Genomic DNA, 19689 nt, shown 5'->3' with positions numbered 1-19689 from the left:
TGTAAAATAATACTGAAGCAGTTCAATAAAATGTATTGTTAGTAGTTTTTCAAAGTTACAAATGGTACAATTTCATAGGCCTGAATGCTTTTTAAACCATCACACAGTCACAGGCCTCAAAAAAGACAAGCAAAATGATCAGTTATAATCCAGACTCAGCATTGTGTGTCTTTCGGTGTGATTATTGCGAATGATCACATTGCAATACCGATGCTGAGTCTGGATTATAACTATTCTGGGTTATTTTCTATATCTGAAGTACTAAAACTATTAAAGCACACAACAAAATGACTTGCATGCTTTCCTTCAGTTTAATCTCTAAAAGAAACTAAGAAAGAAACTAAAATCTTAAAATCTAAAAAAATCTCATAAAATTAGTACAGACACTACCAGTAAAAAGTTTTTGGGTCAGTAGGATTTTTAAATGTTTTAAAATAAGCTTCTCCTGCTCACCAAGGCTGCATTTAATTCAGCAAAAATAAAATACAAATTTTAAAATTGTGAAATGTTATTGCACTATAAAATAACTGTGTAAAAGTAGTTTATCATTTAATTTAATCATTTATTCCAGTGATTTTTAGGATGAATTTTCAGCATCATTACTCCAGTCTTCAGTCGCATGATCCTTCAGAAATCACTCTGTTCATTTATTTATTCATTCATTTTCTTTTTCGGCTTAGTCCCTTTATTAATCTGGGGTTGCCACAGTGGAATGAACTGCCAACTTATTCAGCATATGTTTTAAGCAGCAGATGCCCTTCCAGCTGTGACCCATCACTTGGAAACACCCATAAACTCCCATTCACATACATGCTGTACACTATGGCCAATTTAGCTTATTCAGTTCACCTATAGCACATGTCTTTAGACTTGAGGAAATCGGAGCACCTGGAGGAAACCCACACAGAAATGTAAAGGGACCCATCCGAGGCTCGATTCAGCAACCTTCTTGCTGTGAGGCGATCGTGCTACTCACTGGCTGTGCCACCGTGTCGCCACTCTAATATTAATTATTAATGTTATTATTATAAATGGTAATAAAGTAATAAAAGCAATAATGACTGGAGTAATCATTTCATTTGAAACAACATACAAAAAGAAAGCAGTTATTGAAATATTTTATAAATAATTTCTTTTTACACTTAATAAATGCCGACTTGATGAATAGAATAATTGTTTTAAAAAATAAATAAATAAACTGACCCCAAACTTTTGACCAGTAGTGTAAATGATATTGTTATATACATACAAGTTTATTAATAATATAATAAAATGGGCTAGGCTAATTGAATTAAAAAAGTAATTCATAAAAATGCAACCTGAAAAATATTCAAAGCACATTACAAAATTTCTAGAACAACAACAACAACAACAAAAACTCATTCAAAATGTATTTAAATAAAATACAAAAATGATGGGCTTTATAAGGTTCAAAGAATATTCTGGTCTATTTTCAATCAGTTTATAGAAAATTGGAAATGCTGTCGTCATTTTAGTGAACAGAAACATACATTTAAACATCATAACACAAAGCAATAACATAAAAAACAAAAAATAGTAACATAAAAGACATTACAAATGCAGAAACAATGCCTGAACAGAAACGTATACATTTCAATTGTTTTTTTCCTAAAAGCTATAGGACTGTATCGATAAAAATAGTGTATTAGTCATTTGGGTTGATATTATGATTCTTTTAGGAGTTATTCACATGTGGAATAAAATAAAATCAAGTCTAGAAGAGCATTATTAAAACAAGTTGGATGCAATATCAAAAGACTGGAGTGAGCACAATGGTTAAACTTCTGTCCAGCTCACACAGAAAACAATGTAAAAGAAGTGCATTGGGATGCAAAAGCCTACTTTGTGTGAACAGCCCATTATTTTTTTGTTATTTTGGGTAAGGCCGGCAGTCCTCATTCACCTCTGGTGAGGTGTAAGTGACATACTTCCTGTAGGTGCCCTGCTTTGTTTCTGATGAATTGATCAGTCTTACAGGCTCAGTAAGGTTAGGATTATAGGAAGGTGAGGTTAGGGCCTTATCAGCCTTTTAGACACAAAGCAGACCAGCCGCTTTACAGATAGTTATGTCACATCCTTTCCATGACCTTCCCAGCATGCTCACATACAGATACCAGGATACAATTAACCAGCTTTACTTTTGTAGAGTCTGAATAATTACTATTGTGTGTGTGTGTGTGTGTGCGTGTTTGTGTATTTGTGTGTGTGCGTGTGTGTGTGTGTGTGTGTGTGTGTGTGTGTGTGTGTGTGTGTGTGTGTGTGTGTGTGTGTGTGTGTGTGTGTGTGTGTGTGTGGGTAATCAACAGTACACCACAAACCAAAAATACCTTATACATGAATATTAATCATTGGGCCTTAATATTCCAAAAATTGCATATTTAAAATATACTGACAGTCAAAAGGAAGACTGTGAGTGAGTTCATGTTTACAGGTAGGACAAACTGCTGATCCAGCAGGCGTGTGCACTGATGTGGTACGTTTGTGTGTGAGATCGGAAAGATAAGACTTGTTCGGCTCCTGCCGACTCCTGCTCATGAATTCAACTGTGAAATATGGAGCTTATTTTGTGGAAGGTCAACTGAACATGTCATTTAGTATAGAGGCTTATTTCTGCCACCAAATAATTTCTTGCAGTTGAGGTTCTCTAAGGTTTCTCTCTGGGAAACATGTTTAATTTTTTTAAGTTATAGTTAGATTCTGGTAAACAAAGAAAACTCAAAATTGTAAGATTTGCTTATAACATAGTCAAAATGGCAAGATTTAAATGTAAACTGAGTAACTGATGTAAACTAAGAATTTCAAATAAATCTAAATTGTGGTCAGAACCACAACGTTTAAACACAGTTCCATAAAGAAAATGCTAAATTGTGAAAGTTAAACCCAGATTTTCAAAAATTGAAGCTCAAATTCTTTAAAAAAAAAAAAAAGGAAACAACTGTAAAAATGTCTGTAAATTAGCAGTTCTTCGTATTTTGTGATTTTTATGTTTTTAGTTTTATTTAATAACAACTGTTAACCTTGAAAAGTTTACTTTTATTAACATGTTTACTAGTTTAAAGTGATATATTGTCTGCATTGGTGTGGTATATTTTTGTAATGTACAAAAGTACTTACAAAACTATAAAGTTTCTGTTTTTTTACAGACTTTTTTCTCTCCATATTATTTCTTATGTGCATATTATTTCAGTCCAGTCCACAAACAAGCAATCAACATCCCATAAAGCAATTTAACATCTCATAAAGCAATTTAAAATCACAGATTTTCTTAACAGTGTACAAGAAATAGGCTCAAAATTCCAAATAGTCAAAAGAGCAAGATTTCAACCCTGAATTATATTTTTTTTAAAAAGAGTCAGAACTTTGACACATAAACTCAGAAATCTAAAGAGACAGGACTGTAAAATACCAGCCTGATCTTACGAGAAAACGTAAGTATTTTACGTTTTGTCAGTTTAGTGGCTAATTTGTACGAGTTCATACAAGTTTGTACGAAAATGTATGATTTTTAAAAGGAGGCGTGGCACCCAACCCCGCCCCTAAACCCAATTGTTATTGGGTGATGAGCAAACTGTACTAAATTGTAGGAATTAGATTGTACAAATTCATAAGATTTAGCCACTAAATCCAAAAGTTACGAATTGCCATGAGATTGCGTTGGAGAAACATAAACTCTGTTGGATAAAGTCTGAATCGATTTAATTTAAATACAAGAAAAATGCAAAAGTATTAATTTACTACTTGTAAAATAAATAACAATTAACCTTTTCTGATTAATTTGTGCAAACAAGACATTCCAATATTAGCTTTGTATTTTTCTCTCCGAAAATACATTCATAGAAAATATTTAAAGAACAGAAAAAAGACAGAATTTCTTTATTTTCTCTTCGTTTTGCATAATTACTCAGGCATTTTAGACATTGAATTGTTTTTTAAGAAAAGGCGTCAAAACCAACTGTTTTCAAGGCCAGCACAGAGTCAACTCATTATCATATAAACACCCAGTTAGCTTCATTTGAAGCTGCAGGCATGACAGCAAATATGCATACAGTAAAAATCACACCTTTCCAACCTCAAATTAACAGATGCAAAAAAACTTGTGCTTGCTTGTCTACTGCAGATTACCCAGTTCCTGCATGAGTTTTTTTTTCTTTAGGAACCCCCTTAATCATATTATGCAGCTCAAATTAATTTAGCTCATTATCATTGAAGCCTGAGCTGTGAGTTTCTTGTCTAAACAAGTCACTAAGACAGTAAAGATACCTGCAAGACAGCAAACCTCCAGCTCACCCCGCTGCTGATTTGCATATTCATTGCTTTGGTGTGCAGATGAGATTAAATTGTGAGCTGTAAATGCATTAGCAGTTCATCTCGCCACCATGAATAATGAATGTCTAATTGCAGTGACCTGCGATGAAGGTGATTTTTGCACTGATCTAATCGTGCCGCGAGACGGTGCCTTCTTCCACAGAGTGAATAGGAGGAGGAAAACCCACAGCAATTGCCTCAACAGACTCTTAAATAGGTCAGGTCACTAAAAGACTGGAAAATGGCTGTAATTAAGACGGGTGCTCGGTGATGCTCTTGTGTAAAGAGGTTGCCCTTTTAACGCTGATCTACAGATTAAATGGGGGAATCTCACAAAATCTTTCTCTCAGAATTGAAATTCTGTATTGTATTGTATAAATTCTTGTATTGCAAAATAATTTTTTAGCACAATCAACTGTTTACATTTTTCATTATTGCAGTAATTATATTGTAGAGAAAAGATTTTAATGTTTAAATTATGCGTATATTTGTGGTACTCTTCTTAATTTGATTAGATTTTTTTGTATGTATTACATAGACTACGTTTACTTGGACATCAGTATTCAAATTATTTGCCCTAATCTGAATAAGACAATAATATGATTAAGGTGTTTACATAAGTTGCTTTTTAAATGTTCCTTTCATAATCCCATTTTACATGTTATATCACATAATTCGATTAACGTCATTGTCTCCACATGCTATCCACATTTCCTCCAGAGTATCTTGTAATTTCAAGTGTTTCATTTTTAATTTGTTGACTTTACCTGCAGTTTGGCACTTTCACTTTCATTGAGGAATTATTCATGCTTGCCCCCTTTGACAAATGAGATATTGGATGAAAGAATGAACTGCTGGAAGAGTGTTTTTTAATAGAATTTGATACCACACGCCAAATGGGGAAAAAAAAAACTGCATTTCGCAATGCAGGTGTCTGTGGTCCTTCACTGATTCGGTAGGTGCAGAGAATCGCTGTTTACATCGTAACCTCTTAATAAGAGTATTGTCTTAATCCAGGGGTCGAAACCATTTTTTCAACAAAGAGCCATTTCTGATTTTTTTTTTAGCAAATATCTTTTTTAAAGAGCCATTTAGATGTATATTTATCTCAAAATGCCTCTTTTAAACATGCATTTACTACTGTATTACTTCTATAAATAATACAGGTTTAAACAAAACCTTAACTTATATCCATGCACAACTTAAAAATAAACAAATATGAAGCATTACATGTTGAGCAAGTGCATGAATGAAAGAACATCCTTTTATTGTTAACAGTTCTTATTAGTTTTTCTGTGAAAAAAAAAAAAAAAACTACAATAAAGAGGGAATTGTAATTGTATTTTCGATAGGAAACTGATTTCTAGTGATGGTTGTAATTTTTAAGCGGTAAAATATTATTAAAGGAAGACAGCTGGAGAGCCACGTATTTTTGGTCAAAGAGCCACATGTGGCTCGAGAGCCATAGGTTTCCTACCACTGTCTTAATCGTATTAAAATCAGATTATTGGTGTTCATGTAAATGTGCTCACTGTTTTTAGTATTATTACATTATTTAAACATTATTGCAATTATTACAATTTTGTCATGTTTTCCAATAAACACAATTAAAATAATATTAAACAAAAAAACCTGAAGATAAAAATATATATATTTCAAACTTGGGAAGAGGATAAGACTTTAATTAAAAAGTCAACAGTTGGCAGGGTGTCTGCAGGGTCTTAAAAATGTTAAATTCATTGAAATGTTGTCTTGTAAGTCTTAATTCATTTTAAACAGGTATTTTCCTTGTTTATGTAAAGCTACCCAATCAATACAACACACATCCAATCACCAACAATACATCTCAATAAAACTTTGAGCAAAACTATAGTTATAACTAATATTATAACAGCCTGTTGTCCATACATTTTGTTTTTAAAGAGTTTTTTTTAAGTTAAGTCTGTATAAAACTGCTTGTTTCTACACTATTTAAAATGTGTGGCTAACAAATAGCTAATTAGAATTAGTTTTTTGTGATGGGGCAAGCACGTTTTTTCTTGCCGGGCCATAAACAAATCCTTAGCATTTACCCCTAAATAAGTCAGAAATTTTATTCTTTGTGGTTTTGAAAAGGTCTTAAAATTTGACTTTTGAAACCTGCAGAAACCCTGGTTGGTTAATAAAAAAGTAATGATCATTAAAATATTATTACAATTATAAATAATAATATAAGTAATATAATATTTATATTATTTAAATAAAAATGTTGGTCATTTTCTTTTAATTTTGCCGTGAAATACATTTAAAAAATGTTTCTTTATTGACATTAATGGTTTCACAAAGAACCTTGTGCATCCATGAAACCTTTCAGTTCCTCCAATGGTTCTTTAAATCTTAGACATTTTACATGTTAAACTAAGAAAAGGATTATTTCAAGAAATGTGTGCTAAATGGTTCTTTAGGGAACCATAAATAGTTCCTCTATTGCATAGCTATGAAAAACCCTTTATTTTTAAGAGTGTATGATCTGGACACGTTTTTTGTGTGATTCCCCCAGCGGGTCTACATAAGCTTCAATAGGCCCATAAAAAGTAGGTGAAATAATGAGAGGGTCTGAGTGTGAGTGTTTGCCTGGGACAGGAGCAGTGCTGGCCTGCAGGGCCCAGTCCTCTATGGAGGGAGTGCAGCTCTACCAGCCAAGCTGCTCAGACAGTGACTCAGCCATGGGTGAAAGACAGAACACACAACCTCTTTGTAGAGCCGGAGCTCCACGCAGGAGTAGAAACGGGACAAACACTCCTCAGGCACTTGCTTTGAACTGCTCTCAATGGCAGATCTGCGTGAGCCTAATGGGGACACCAGCTCCATTTTCATGGCTCAACACCCACAGACAGGTCAAGTGTGCTGAAATAATCATGCCGGCCTACGCTAAAGTAAGTGCCGATATTTACTTTCAACGTTGATTAGCGCCCTCTTAAATCAGATAATATTGTGTTATTGGTGAGAATATCAAAACGGAAAAAAGTTACACAAATACGAGTGCATATCTGTACACTATAATTAAAAATAGACTACAACCAATAAAACAGTTTTTTCCAAAAATTCAAGATCTTTTTTTAAAGGAATAAATAAATGTTTCCTTGAAAATACAGCACAGTAGTTACACTAGATACAGAAAATCTGCATATTGAAATGATTTATGAACAACTATGTGTCACTGAAGACTGATGCTACAGGAATAATTAAAATTATAACATATATTACAGTTACTTTAACATTTTTTTACAATATTATTGTTTATTCTTTATGGTCAAATAAATGAAGCCTTAGTGAGCACTTTTTATAAAAAAGCATAAAAATTGTACCAACCACACTTTTTTTGACAAATCGTCACCTTAGATTTATTAGGTTCTATCTGACATTTTTGTCAAAATTGAGTTATTCTTATTAAATGACAACTTATTTACAATATGGCCTATTTTTTTTTATAAGTTGTTTACATTTTAAGACTTTTCATTTAAAAAAACAAATGTTACACACATACTATTTGCTATATGGAATGCAAAAACTTTAAAGCTCAATTTCTCAAAATCATTCAGAACGCAGATACGTAGTTAGTAGTGTACATCATATATGTATCTTACTAAAAATAAGTATCTTATTACAATAACTGTTTGTAAGAGTGCAGAACTCATTGAGTTGTTTGAATGTTTTAAGTGTTACTATGCTGGTTTATTTTGTCTCATAGACTTATTTAATTGCTTCTGATTGGTCATGACTCGTCTGTGATTGGCTACAGTGCTACGCTTCCAAAATAGCAGTACATCACTAGCAACGCCAAGGTTGTTGGTTTGATTTTCCGGGAAAACATGAACTAATCAAATCTGTACCTTCAATCCAATGTAATTAGCTTTGAATAAAAGTGTCTGCCAAAAGCGTAAATTCAATGAAAAAATAAAGAACAATGTCTAAATAGAAACCTTTAGCCGCTTTTACACTTTATTGGCCTAAACAGTTCTCATTGCTTGACCATGACCATTACTTTGTCAACAAAAGTGTACTGTAACCAGCTCTATGGACCATGATCAGATATTTCTGGTTTGAGGCCTCCTTTCTTCTGTTCACGAGTTCACCATAATGGTAATGTTATAACGAACTTGACTATCTTACCTCAAAATGGCTCGACCATCCTGAGGCTCGAGGCCTGAATTGAGCTATGCATTAAAACCACGTTTTGCGTGTAGTTCTAAAGAGAAAGACTGATTAGGAGGAGGTGGGAGGTGGTGGGATTCCGGACGAAAGATTTCAGCTATCACATTGCAATGGTTGCTGCTTATAAAGCCATGTGATATTGATTGACATGCCTGAATGATTAGACTCCTCTTGAAGCTACATTGTAAATTTTGTATATTTACTTAATTAAATAACAGAAAAAAAGAAATAGCATGCTTTCATTTGGCAGGTTTGAAGAAACTGGCAGCCTGCCAACAGAGTGGTGATGTCACATGCACATGTGCCTAGAATTACGGGCTGAGAAGAATGGTTTGTAGTTGATGCCAATATCCTAGTGGTTAAGTGTGCTGACATGTAGCATTGAGGTGCTCATGTGGACCCGAGTTTGATTCCCACCTCAAAGTCTTTTGCCAATCCTTCCCCTCTCTCTGCTTTCTATTCATTCCTGTTTTCATCTCCTCTGTCCTATCAAACATCAGTGGAAAAAAAACCCTGTGTACTGTGCAAACGTTCTAAGCACTATACAAGACTTTTTTCACAATATATTATCATCAATCGGTCTCTTTTAAAAACAAACAAACAGTAAATATCGGAAGTATGTCCAAAAAACAACAACAGCACAACATTTCCTCTTCAAGCTAAAGTCTATGTTTAATGTGCTTCCCTTGGTACCAAGCACAGCTTAAATTGTTTTGTTCTAATTGCCCTGACATTTTCTGAAATACTGTGCTGTGTAATTTCAGGCTTCTTTTAGCACTTTCCATAGTTATTTTTTAGATTTAGAGTGTTATGTATTTCTTTTTCTGTTCAAGTGATCTCATACAGCCTCTAAAATATTCAGGTCTGGACCCTGTGGAGGCCATTTCATGACTCTCTGTTTCAACAGCTGTTTTCTTTCTCCAAATATGATTTCACTTCAATTAGGGGATGATTATCATCTTGAAAATGAAAACTAATGAAAGAGAAAACTTTTCGACATTCACAAATCTCAATTCAGATAATATTGCTAACAACACTGGTAGAAATGCAGCTCAAACCAGGACAAACAGCCTCTCTCCAACATCATGTCTTTCACATGTCTTAAACGATTAAACCAAAATAATTTAAACACTAACCTAAACTAACTCCTATCCCAACAAACCACACATCAACTGAATGATCCTTTATTCACCCTGTATAAATATACATTTCAAAAAATGACAATAAATGTACACTTTTGACTGGTTTCTTGGTTAGGAGTAACATATATCCATTACACTATCAGTAAAACAACAGATTTAATATTAGCCTAAAACACTTGCACTGTTCTCTATATAAGGGGTGCCCAAAAGTAAATCCTGGACGGCCGGTGTCCTGCAGATTTTAGCTCCAGCTCCAACTAGACACAGCAGAACCAGCTAAACAAACTCTTTCTAGGTATAATAGAAACATCCTAGCAGGTGTGTTGAAGCAAGTTTTAATAACTAATCTCTTTAGGACATTTAGGAGTTTGGGCACCCCTGATATATATTTAAAAAAAGAAAATGGTCTATAGATCATTGGTATTAGAGTGGAAAAGCCGTTTTTGATAGAACTGGAGTAGATCAGAACAGAATGCTGTAGAAATGATAACGGCACCACAATGTAAAAGCAGATTTTAGTGCAAGTTTAACCTGACAGATGAAATTCTAATCTGTTTTTTTATATTCTGTTAAGCTTCAGTCCCTCCTCCATTGTAAATAAAGACAACAAGCTGTTAAGAATTGTTATAACATGCTTCCTCATCAATCTTCATGAGCTGAGATGTTCACGTGTGTAGCACAAATGGTACGTGACGAGTTATGTGCCAAAGTGGAATTCTTTAGCTTATGGGTTTGTTCATATTCCAAACCTAAGTATGACAATTAATATTATAGTGATGTTCTTGTGTTTCAAAGTGCTTCAGCAGATTTGTGTGGAGTATGGGCAGGGTGTTTTACTGCCATTGTTTCTTACCTTTGCCATCTGAGCCTGAACTCCACTGGCCTTTAGCGCTGTCACTGCTTTCTGTGCAGAGGCCGGGCTGTCGAAATCCACAAAGCCATAGCCTGACACACACACACACACACACACACACACACACACACACACACACACACACACACACACACACACACAGGGGATCAGTGATCACTGCTTAGAGTTTAGTTGTTAAGCCAATAGCGTTCCCTATCACTCCTCTGCACCTTAGCTCACACTGGTAATCTCTCTGTACCACACGAGAAAGGAGCTATCATACCAATTTAACTATACAGTCGTGCACACACACAGATAGACACACACACACACACATGCACAGATGCACTAACACATGAATGTAATAGCGTTGGTCCACTTGACAGATGCAGGGTTATGCAATACCAATCTCATTGCTGTTACATCAGCACACATTTGCTAGAGATAAAATACCGTAGATGATGTATATTTAAAGCACGCTCACAAGCTGAAGTTTACCTAAAAAAACGAAAAGTAATTTAATTTGTTTTTAAATATGTTTTTTTGTTTGAGCTTTTTTATGCGTGGAACACATACACACACACAAAAGATTTTTCAGGCTGATTCCAATGTAAGTGAATAGCGACCTGGATTTTGTGCTAATGATGACCAATATCTCAGTTTGTTTCTTGTTTAAGCTATTGTCAGTAACTTGGTCATATGTAGGATCACACCGAATCTGCATGTGCAGAATTTAAGCCCATTGTTGAGCCAATTTCTTTACTTGTGTAAACACGTGCAAATTTATTTTTAATCAGTTTTTAAATTAATTTCAGTTACATTACTGACTCATATGAAAGTGTTAATATGATTTAATTACACTACAGTATGTAAAGTAACATTTTATGGTTTTTAGTAGAGATATTATAAGCGACTTGCTTTGTTTACCAAATAAGTGGATCTAATAAGATTTACACTAAATAAAGGTATAACAATTTTTTTAATTGTATTTCATATTTTATTTAATTTTTAGCTATGATAGTTCCAAAATTATTCCACATAAGTCTGCAAATTTATTTTTTTTTTTTTTACAAAATTCTGTGCAAAAATAGCAAAAAATGTCAGCAGATTCTGTCTGGCCCAAGTCATATGGAACACTTATGTGGCTTTTTAAAAGCATTTTTGGAGGTTGCCAGCTCTTATATTAAGAAATAGAACAGCTTGTTATGTATTTTTCAGTGAAAGAATGTCGTACAGGTTTAAACAAATTGAGACCTTTTTTATTTTGAAGAGAACTACACAAAAAAGATAACATATAAACTAGTTAGAAGATCCATATTCCAACATGAATACATCAAATTAAGACTAATACAACTTCCAAAGAATTGGAAGTTTATGCTTCGAAATGTTACTTTTTTTCACTCAGAATTTTGAGACATAGACTTGTGAAACAAATCTGAATGCACAGATATAAACTTAGTTTTGTATGAATGGCAAGAAAGCTATAAACCTGCATTGCAATAAGTAAAGCTGCAATTCTGAAGGATGAAAGCAGAACTATAAGATTGCAAATCCAAGTTAATAAGAATAAGAATATATAAGAATAAGAAATAATAATAAGAATTTTGAGTTTGTCTTAATTCTGATACGTTTCCTTTTTATCTCAAATGCTGGAATTCATAATTCTCAGAATTTAATCAGTTTTATTTTGTTTCATGCAAATAAAAACAACATTTATGTCTCTAAATCAACTTCATTTAATTCATACAAACAAAATTATTTGTATGGCCTAAAAATGGTTTCAAAAACTGTCCTCTAGTTCTGCACGATATAAAAAAAATTAGATTGCAATAGGGTTGTCCCGATACTGGAATTCGATACCAATTGATATTGTAATTTGAGTGAGTTCGGCAAACTGATGAACTTCACAGCCAATCACAGTCATTTCTGTTGAGCATGTTATCACAAGTGGTAAATCAGTGGTGTTTAAGGATATGCTCAACAGTGTTTAAATGTTAGCGGGGAAGTGGACGTTTTTAAAGTTAAAGTGGCAACCCTACATTGTAATTTTTATGCTTTTGCTATATACATCGCAATATGAAATATATTTTACCATATGTACTGAATAACTGTATTTGTGAAGAACTCTATTTGTGGGGAAGGCATACAAGTAAGAGGAAAAAAGTGCTTTATATTTGTCAGTTAAGTCTGGCAGTTTGACACAAATATTTAAACATCTAATGTAAAATGGCAGTCTTTGCTATAAAAAAAAAATATTTAATTAATCTTAAAGCTACAAATGCGATTGTTTCTAGTGCCTGAATGCATTAAACCCACTTGATTTGTTTGACAGAAAAAACAAAACAAAAACAATTGTGAAATATAAACTTAAATCCACAATGGTTTGTGGTTGTTGCTTGATCAGATATGTTTGCGGCCAGAAGTTAATAAGAATTATTTCTATTGTTTATTAAATTTCCCATTTATTGTATTTTATTAACGTCTACCCCCACCACAACACCTAACCCTCACAGTAGCATAAAAACAGTAGTTGTACCGAGTATTATTTATGTTATCTATTAAATTACCCAATAAATTGTATTTTTTAACGCCTTCTCCCACCCCAACCCTAAATCCAACCGTCACATTACTGTAAAATATTATTTTTGTTATACAGTGTCATAAAAAAATGCAGCTATATAAATGTGCATATCGCACTTCCGGCCGACCGCAAATCCGATCTAGACTTTACCCAAATTTGCCAGTAATCTACAAGTGACAACAATAATCCTTTTGACATTGAAGATCCTGCAATGTGACTATTAAAGATATGCACATTCCTGAAAAGATATATTGTGCAGCCCTAAACTAAGGTATGAATTGCATGTTACCACCTTTTTACAATGTATTCCTTTAAAGATAAATAAATTCAGCACATCTTACCTTTACACTTGTTGGTGGTCTTGTCAAGTATGGCCTTAGTTGACACTATTTTTCCATAGCTGTGCGTTACAAAACAAGAACAACAAGAAACATTTGGTTTAAATGAGCGGCTAAACACCTTAAACAGCATTTAACAGCTTAATAATAACAAATATGACCAAACTCATAAGACTTGCTGATGTGAATCTAATATTTTATAAGGTCAAACACAGTTTGGAAGAGCCAAAGTAATCTAAGACTGTAAACAGCCGAGCAGCAGGGGCACAAAAACCCATAAACGCAGGGCACCAGCGCCGCTCTATTCACAATGCACCACTCAATGGGCCCCATATCCAAAAATCATTTGCATGAAATCTTCATGAGGGTGCCGACGTGGTGGAGAAGCCCTGATCAAATGGTAATGCACTTTGAATAATGGATTCCATACCGTGTTCATGTTGCTTTGCATAACTTGGGGAGAGGAATTGGCGCAGCATGATACAGGTATATAGCAGCTGCAGGTTTCTATGGATTACTGGAGGCTTGCGGTTGTTGGAGGGACGAGGTGGGGGGTAGGTGTTCTTTCTCCAGGCATGTGCTTGCAGTGTAACCTGAGAGTTCTCCTTGTCTGCCCTGTACAGCTTTGGCTGAGATCCACCACAACAATCAACCTACAATACAACCTACAGCTCCTTTCTCAAATATGATTCTGAACTAAATCTAGATAAACACTCAGTAGTTATAGTGAAGATGCAAATAATATGCACTATTTAAACCGTTTTTATTATTATTTCACCATGCAAACATTAAAGGGATAGTTCACAGAGAAATTAATATTTACTGTTTATTAATTATCCCAAGATGTAGGTCATTATTTTCAGGAGGTTGTTAAAAAAAGTTTTTATTTTATAAAACAAGAAGTAAACTCCTGTTGCATATATGGTTATATATATATAAAAAAAACTTTATTGTTTTCCAAAAATATATATCTTCTAGTCCTACATCATAGTAAATGAACAGATAAACTTTATTTTTGGATTTAGTACTTCTTTAAAACTTGTTAAAGAGATAGTTTGCCCAAAAAGTTCTTACTTAACCTTCGCTTATTTCAAAACAATCTGAGTGTCTTTCTTCAGATGACCTCAAAATAAGATACTTTGAAAAATGCTGGTTGAATTGAATTCCATAGTGATTTTTTTTCCTACTATGGAAGTCGACGGGTCCCACAGTGCTTCTTACTGAAACACTTTTTGCCCACATAAATAAATAGTTAATGCGACAAATAAAACAATTAAATTTTTAATAATAACTTAATTATGTGACTCTACACTGTTTCTTTTCAATGGGTTAAAGTAAAATCGAATGTCGAAATAAAAAAGAAATCCACTAATTCTCTTACTTTTATGTTATTCGGGAGCCATGTGCACCCACTGACAGATAATCTGCTTCTCTCTCTTTCTCAAGTTCAAAGCAAACTTAAATGCCAAAGTGAAATGCATATAAAATATGTAATAAATTGATAAAACTGATAAAATTAATCAAATATACAAGGTGCATGGTGGCACAGTGGGTTCGCCTCATAGCAAGAAGGTTGCTGGTTCGAGCCTCGGCTGGGTCAGTTGGCGTTTCTGTGTGGAGTTCTTCCCGTGTTGACGTTGGTTTCCTCTGAGTGCTCCGGTTTCCCCCACAAGTCCAAAAACATGGTATAGGTGAATTGGGTAAGCTAAATTGTCCATAGTGTATGTGTGTGAATGAGTGTGTATGGATGTTTCCCAGTGATGGGTTGCAGCTGGAAGGGCATCCGCTGTGTAAAACATATGCTGGATAAGTTGGAGGTTCATTCTGCTGTGGCGACCCCAGATTAATAAAGGAACTAAGCCGAAAAAGAAATGAATGAATAAAATATACAGCAAATGACAAGTAAAGGACAGAAAAAGGAATAAAAACAATTATAACAATTATAATTATAATACAAGATTAAAATGTGTAGATTATTAAATGCGTTGATTAACCATTACTATAGTGTATGTATATTTTGCAGCCAGTTAAGGCCAGTCATTTCGTTCTCTCCGAATACATAGTAAAGTTTTTCTAAATCGTTTAGATTGAATTATTCAATGTTTCTCTCGTGACTGTGTGTGCAGTAAGCTGCGAAGCCACGCGAAAGTAGGCTTAAATAAAAAGGTAATGCAAAAACGCATAACCACAGCTTTAGAAAGCGAAAGCAAAAGCCGAATCCCGGACATTTTAGAAGCTTCATAAACCCCGGCTAGATGACTTTTATAAGTCCCAAAAGGGCTCTCTGTGGGTCTGCAGAGCATGTGAGATTACCTATGGGAGTGTTAGTTCACACTCGCACAGTAAGAAACAGGTAAAAAAAGAGAACATTTTTCAATACTTAATCAATGGCGGGTTTTCGGTTATATTGGGCAGATAGAGAAATGTGTAAAAGGTTGATAATAATAGTAAAAAAATGTGTCACTATACTTGGGCGGAAATCCGTTGATATACCTAGTAAAGTCTATAGCCGCTTTTCCAATATCGTGCTGAATCGTTCTTTAAGCAGAACTGTTCCATTCCGTGCCAAACCGGGCCAGACAGCACGGATACGGTTTCATTTTCCACTGTCGTGCTGCGACAAAGCTCTTTAAAACATTACACAAACCGCATCAGTAGTTGCCTTGGTAACGCAATGTAAACGGCTCCCTTTGTTCAATTAAAGTTAAATAAGAGCCGAAACTAGTTTTTTTTTTTTCATAAAAGCGAAAGCAACCATGTGACTAAACACTGTTATACCGCTCTATCAAATAGGTGCTAAATATAGGTACATGCACCCTTATTTATCTATACCTTGCGCAGCTCTGGCTAAATTTATTTGGAGGGAAAATTACGAAAATGTACCGTGATGATTGAAAATAATTGGAGGGGAAATAAATAGTATTTAAAATCTCTGAACATAACAGAAAAATAAACAATGATAAGACAACAATAATAGTGCATTTGCATTATAGTGGCAGAAATATAATTTTGGACAGGCCTTGTCAAAGGTAAGCGGGCACTTTCACTAATAAAAACACAGCACATAAATTATTTCATTTTTAACAATTAATTAAATTACACTGCAAAAGTTGATAATGATATAAAATATATTACATTTTTGTTTTACTATTCAAACATTAAATAACGAATGCAGCAAGTGAAATAAAAACGAATATGAAACACATATATATAGCAGGATTTAAAGCATATAAAGCACTATTATATTTAGCAAAATGCTGCTCTATTATCTTTTTATTTTGATCATTTTATTTTTATTATAATTATTTTTTGTGTTCATAATTAACTAACAAGCTGTAGGCGAATTATTACTAGACGTTTTAGAAAATATTTGCGTAGCTATATTAAAGATCACCAAGAACAAAAAAACAAAAACACAGAAACATGTTACATGCCTCATAAATGTCATATAACTTATGTATAACTGAATCATTTAATTGCCTAAAGCTGAAATGATAAAAATTGCTCATTTTATTTTTATCAAACATTTGTCAAAACGTATTGATATTTTTTGAGTAAAAGCAATACTGACATTTAAGAATCCATATTTATTTAATTCATTCATTCTTTTGACTTGTTTATTAGTGCATATGCTATAATATAAATCATACAACAGTACCTTGGACAGTTACAGTGCCGCTCCGTAAAGCTTTCAAGCAATGTCTTTTGGACGGCCGACATTACAACACGAACACGCCGTCCTTCGGGTGGTCTCGCCGGTATTAACAAGCTGTCCTGGCTTTGAATTAAAAAGTGCAATTATTTCCTCGTTGTTAAAAGAGTCTGCAAGTTCGTGTTCCATGGATATGGTGATGTTGTTGTGGAATTTGGACATCGACGATGCGAAGCGTGACTTTATTCGCTTTATTCGATGCGCAGCAGGAAAAAAAGTCAGCAGCGCAGGTCGCTGACATGTCTCTCCCGGATCCGAGCGAGTTTTGTGCTTTAAAATACAGCGCTGCGTGCAATAAACTCACATTCAGGCAGGCGAAGTAGGTTTGTATTCAAGTCAATGAAATAATAACTTTAATGAATAAAATATCTTCGCAAGAATGTGATGAGTTATTCACTTCTCTGCCAGATAGGCTATATATACTGCTCTATGGTTTAAAACCCTTTTCAAACTGTATCGTTTAGACCTGGATCATTATTTTATATTAAATGTACTGTAGTTTATTGAGGATGTCTGATGACTAGCGCGCTTCTGCTGAGCCAGCTGTGGTAGCTTAGCAACCGAGTCGCGACGTCAACACACAGAATCTGTCAGCACAGTTCAGCACGGTTGTCTAACCGTGCCGAGAATTCCGGGCCGAGAACGGTTTGTAATCGTGCCGCGCCGTTCCAGGCTCAGTGGAGAAACAACCGTAACCGTACCGAAGTGTTCTTAGAACGGTTTGGCACGATAGTGGAAAAGCAGCTTATGAGTGAGAAGCACTGGGTTCCATCATCCAGCATTCTTTAAAACATCTTCTGTGGACAACAGAAGAAATAAACTTATGTGACAGAACTCACATAAATTTTTAATTCCACATGAGGGAGAGGGGCAGCACGATGGCGCAGTGGGTAGCACAACTCAATCGCCTCACAGCAAGAAGGTCGCTGGTTCGAGCCCCGGCGGGGTCAGTTGGCATTTCTGTGTGGAGTTTGCATGCTCTTCCTGTGTTCATGTGGGTTTCTTCCGGGTGCTCCAGTTTCCCCCCCCAAGTCCAAAAACATGTGCTATAGGTGAATTTCATTTCCATCATAGAATGTATTTTCATATTTGGGTGAACTATCACTGTTATTGAATTTTATTTTATTTATTTTTTTACATTTTTTGAGTTTGAAATTACTCAAAACATTTGCTGTGACCAAATAAATATGTTGAGTGTATTTTTTAATTAAAAAAAACACAGATGGATGCAGATGGCAACCCAACGCAACTAACATAATAAATAAGTGATATACCTAATGAATTACAGCACAAGAACCAAATAGTCTTAATTTGAAAAGGGTAAAAAAAAATGTAAATGCTTTATTATTAACATCTGCAAAAAAAATTGACCTGAAAAAGCCAAAGATGCAAACAGTGTTAAGAGAGTTAAATAATTATATATGCGGCTGTACTAGTTCTCAATGTTCTTGATTGTGATATTCACAGCATTCACCTCATAAATCAAGCTCTGGTGTTCTGAAACCATTTGATTTGCGTTCTGCTCTCTCGCTTTCTATAAAAGTAACAGGAATTACCTGACCAAACATCCCCTCTGCCAACAGCTTCTTTGCTAAGGAACACCTGATATATTTGACTAACTCTTATCTCTCTCTCTCTCTCTCTTTCTCACACTCCCCAAATCGCAGTTTCTCTCTCCCCGCCCCCATCGCCAACAACTTTTGGTCTCCTCTCCCTCCCAGCTGTTGCCCTTGTTTGTCTTTCCCTTTTCCCCTGGGCTCAGAGTTTCCTGTAGGGCTGGGCAGCTTCATCTCAGCCACTTCTTCCAGAATGCTCAGAATGAGAGGGCCTCCTTCTTTAGTACTATACTTTTTCAAATCGGTGCGCTTTCTTTCTACCCCAGCTTTAATTTATGTGCAGTTCTACGTAAAATTTAATAGGGAGGGAATGTTCTCAAAACATTCTGTGACATTCCTTAAAAGCACATAGCATTATTAAAATAATGCTTTTGGAACATTCTTCGCTCAAAAAATGATTTTTGCTGCTCGATTAAACTACTGGCTTAAAATCAGCTGAAACAACTAAACTTTTGAGTTTTTCAGGACATTTTAATTGTTTTATGATCAATTGTTAGTTTTGCAACATTGCCAGTATTAATGGAATGACCTAATAACATTTTTATAATAATGTTTTAAGAATATTAATATAACATGAAAATTAAAACATCATAACCTCATTAAAATTGAAAAACAACATTATTACATTGTTTAAAAAACTTGCAGTTACTCATACTAATATGGACCAACGATGTTAATGACATCACTCTGCACTTCACCTTGTCATCAGATCTTCTGACCAATCAAATGCTTTCTAGAATCTGAAATGTTCTGCCTCAACAAGGTGCTAAATCTGCAGCTTCTATTCACACAATTACTGTTTTCAGTTTTGTCATTGGCAAATATACGAGCATAAAAGAATTAAAATTTCGGATTCAGTGTGCAACAACCTTTAGAGTATGAATATACTTTCCATTGGAGTAAAAGTGGACAAGCTTCAGCATCAAC

General features: G+C 34.5%; 1 protein-coding gene across 2 annotated transcripts in view; it reads right to left on the bottom strand.

Annotated features, from left to right (window-relative positions):
- Positions 1-19689, bottom strand: part of rbms2b (RNA binding motif, single stranded interacting protein 2b) — a 59987-nt gene that overhangs the window by 12659 nt on the left and 27639 nt on the right. For both annotated transcript variants that reach the window (XM_009296843.5, NM_001003541.2), the window contains exons 3-4: positions 13438-13496; positions 10516-10607 (exon numbers count right to left, since the gene is read on the bottom strand). In XM_009296843.5, coding sequence (XP_009295118.1) covers positions 10516-10607; positions 13438-13496 — 151 coding nt within the window. The remainder of the gene's footprint in view (positions 1-10515; positions 10608-13437; positions 13497-19689) is intronic.

Source organism: Danio rerio, chromosome 23 (assembly GCF_049306965.1).
Source record: "Danio rerio strain Tuebingen ecotype United States chromosome 23, GRCz12tu, whole genome shotgun sequence".
NCBI classification, from domain to species: domain Eukaryota; kingdom Metazoa; phylum Chordata; class Actinopteri; order Cypriniformes; family Danionidae; genus Danio; species Danio rerio.
The sequence above is the reverse complement of the archived record's forward strand: the minus strand, read 5'-3'. Positions and strand labels throughout refer to the sequence as shown.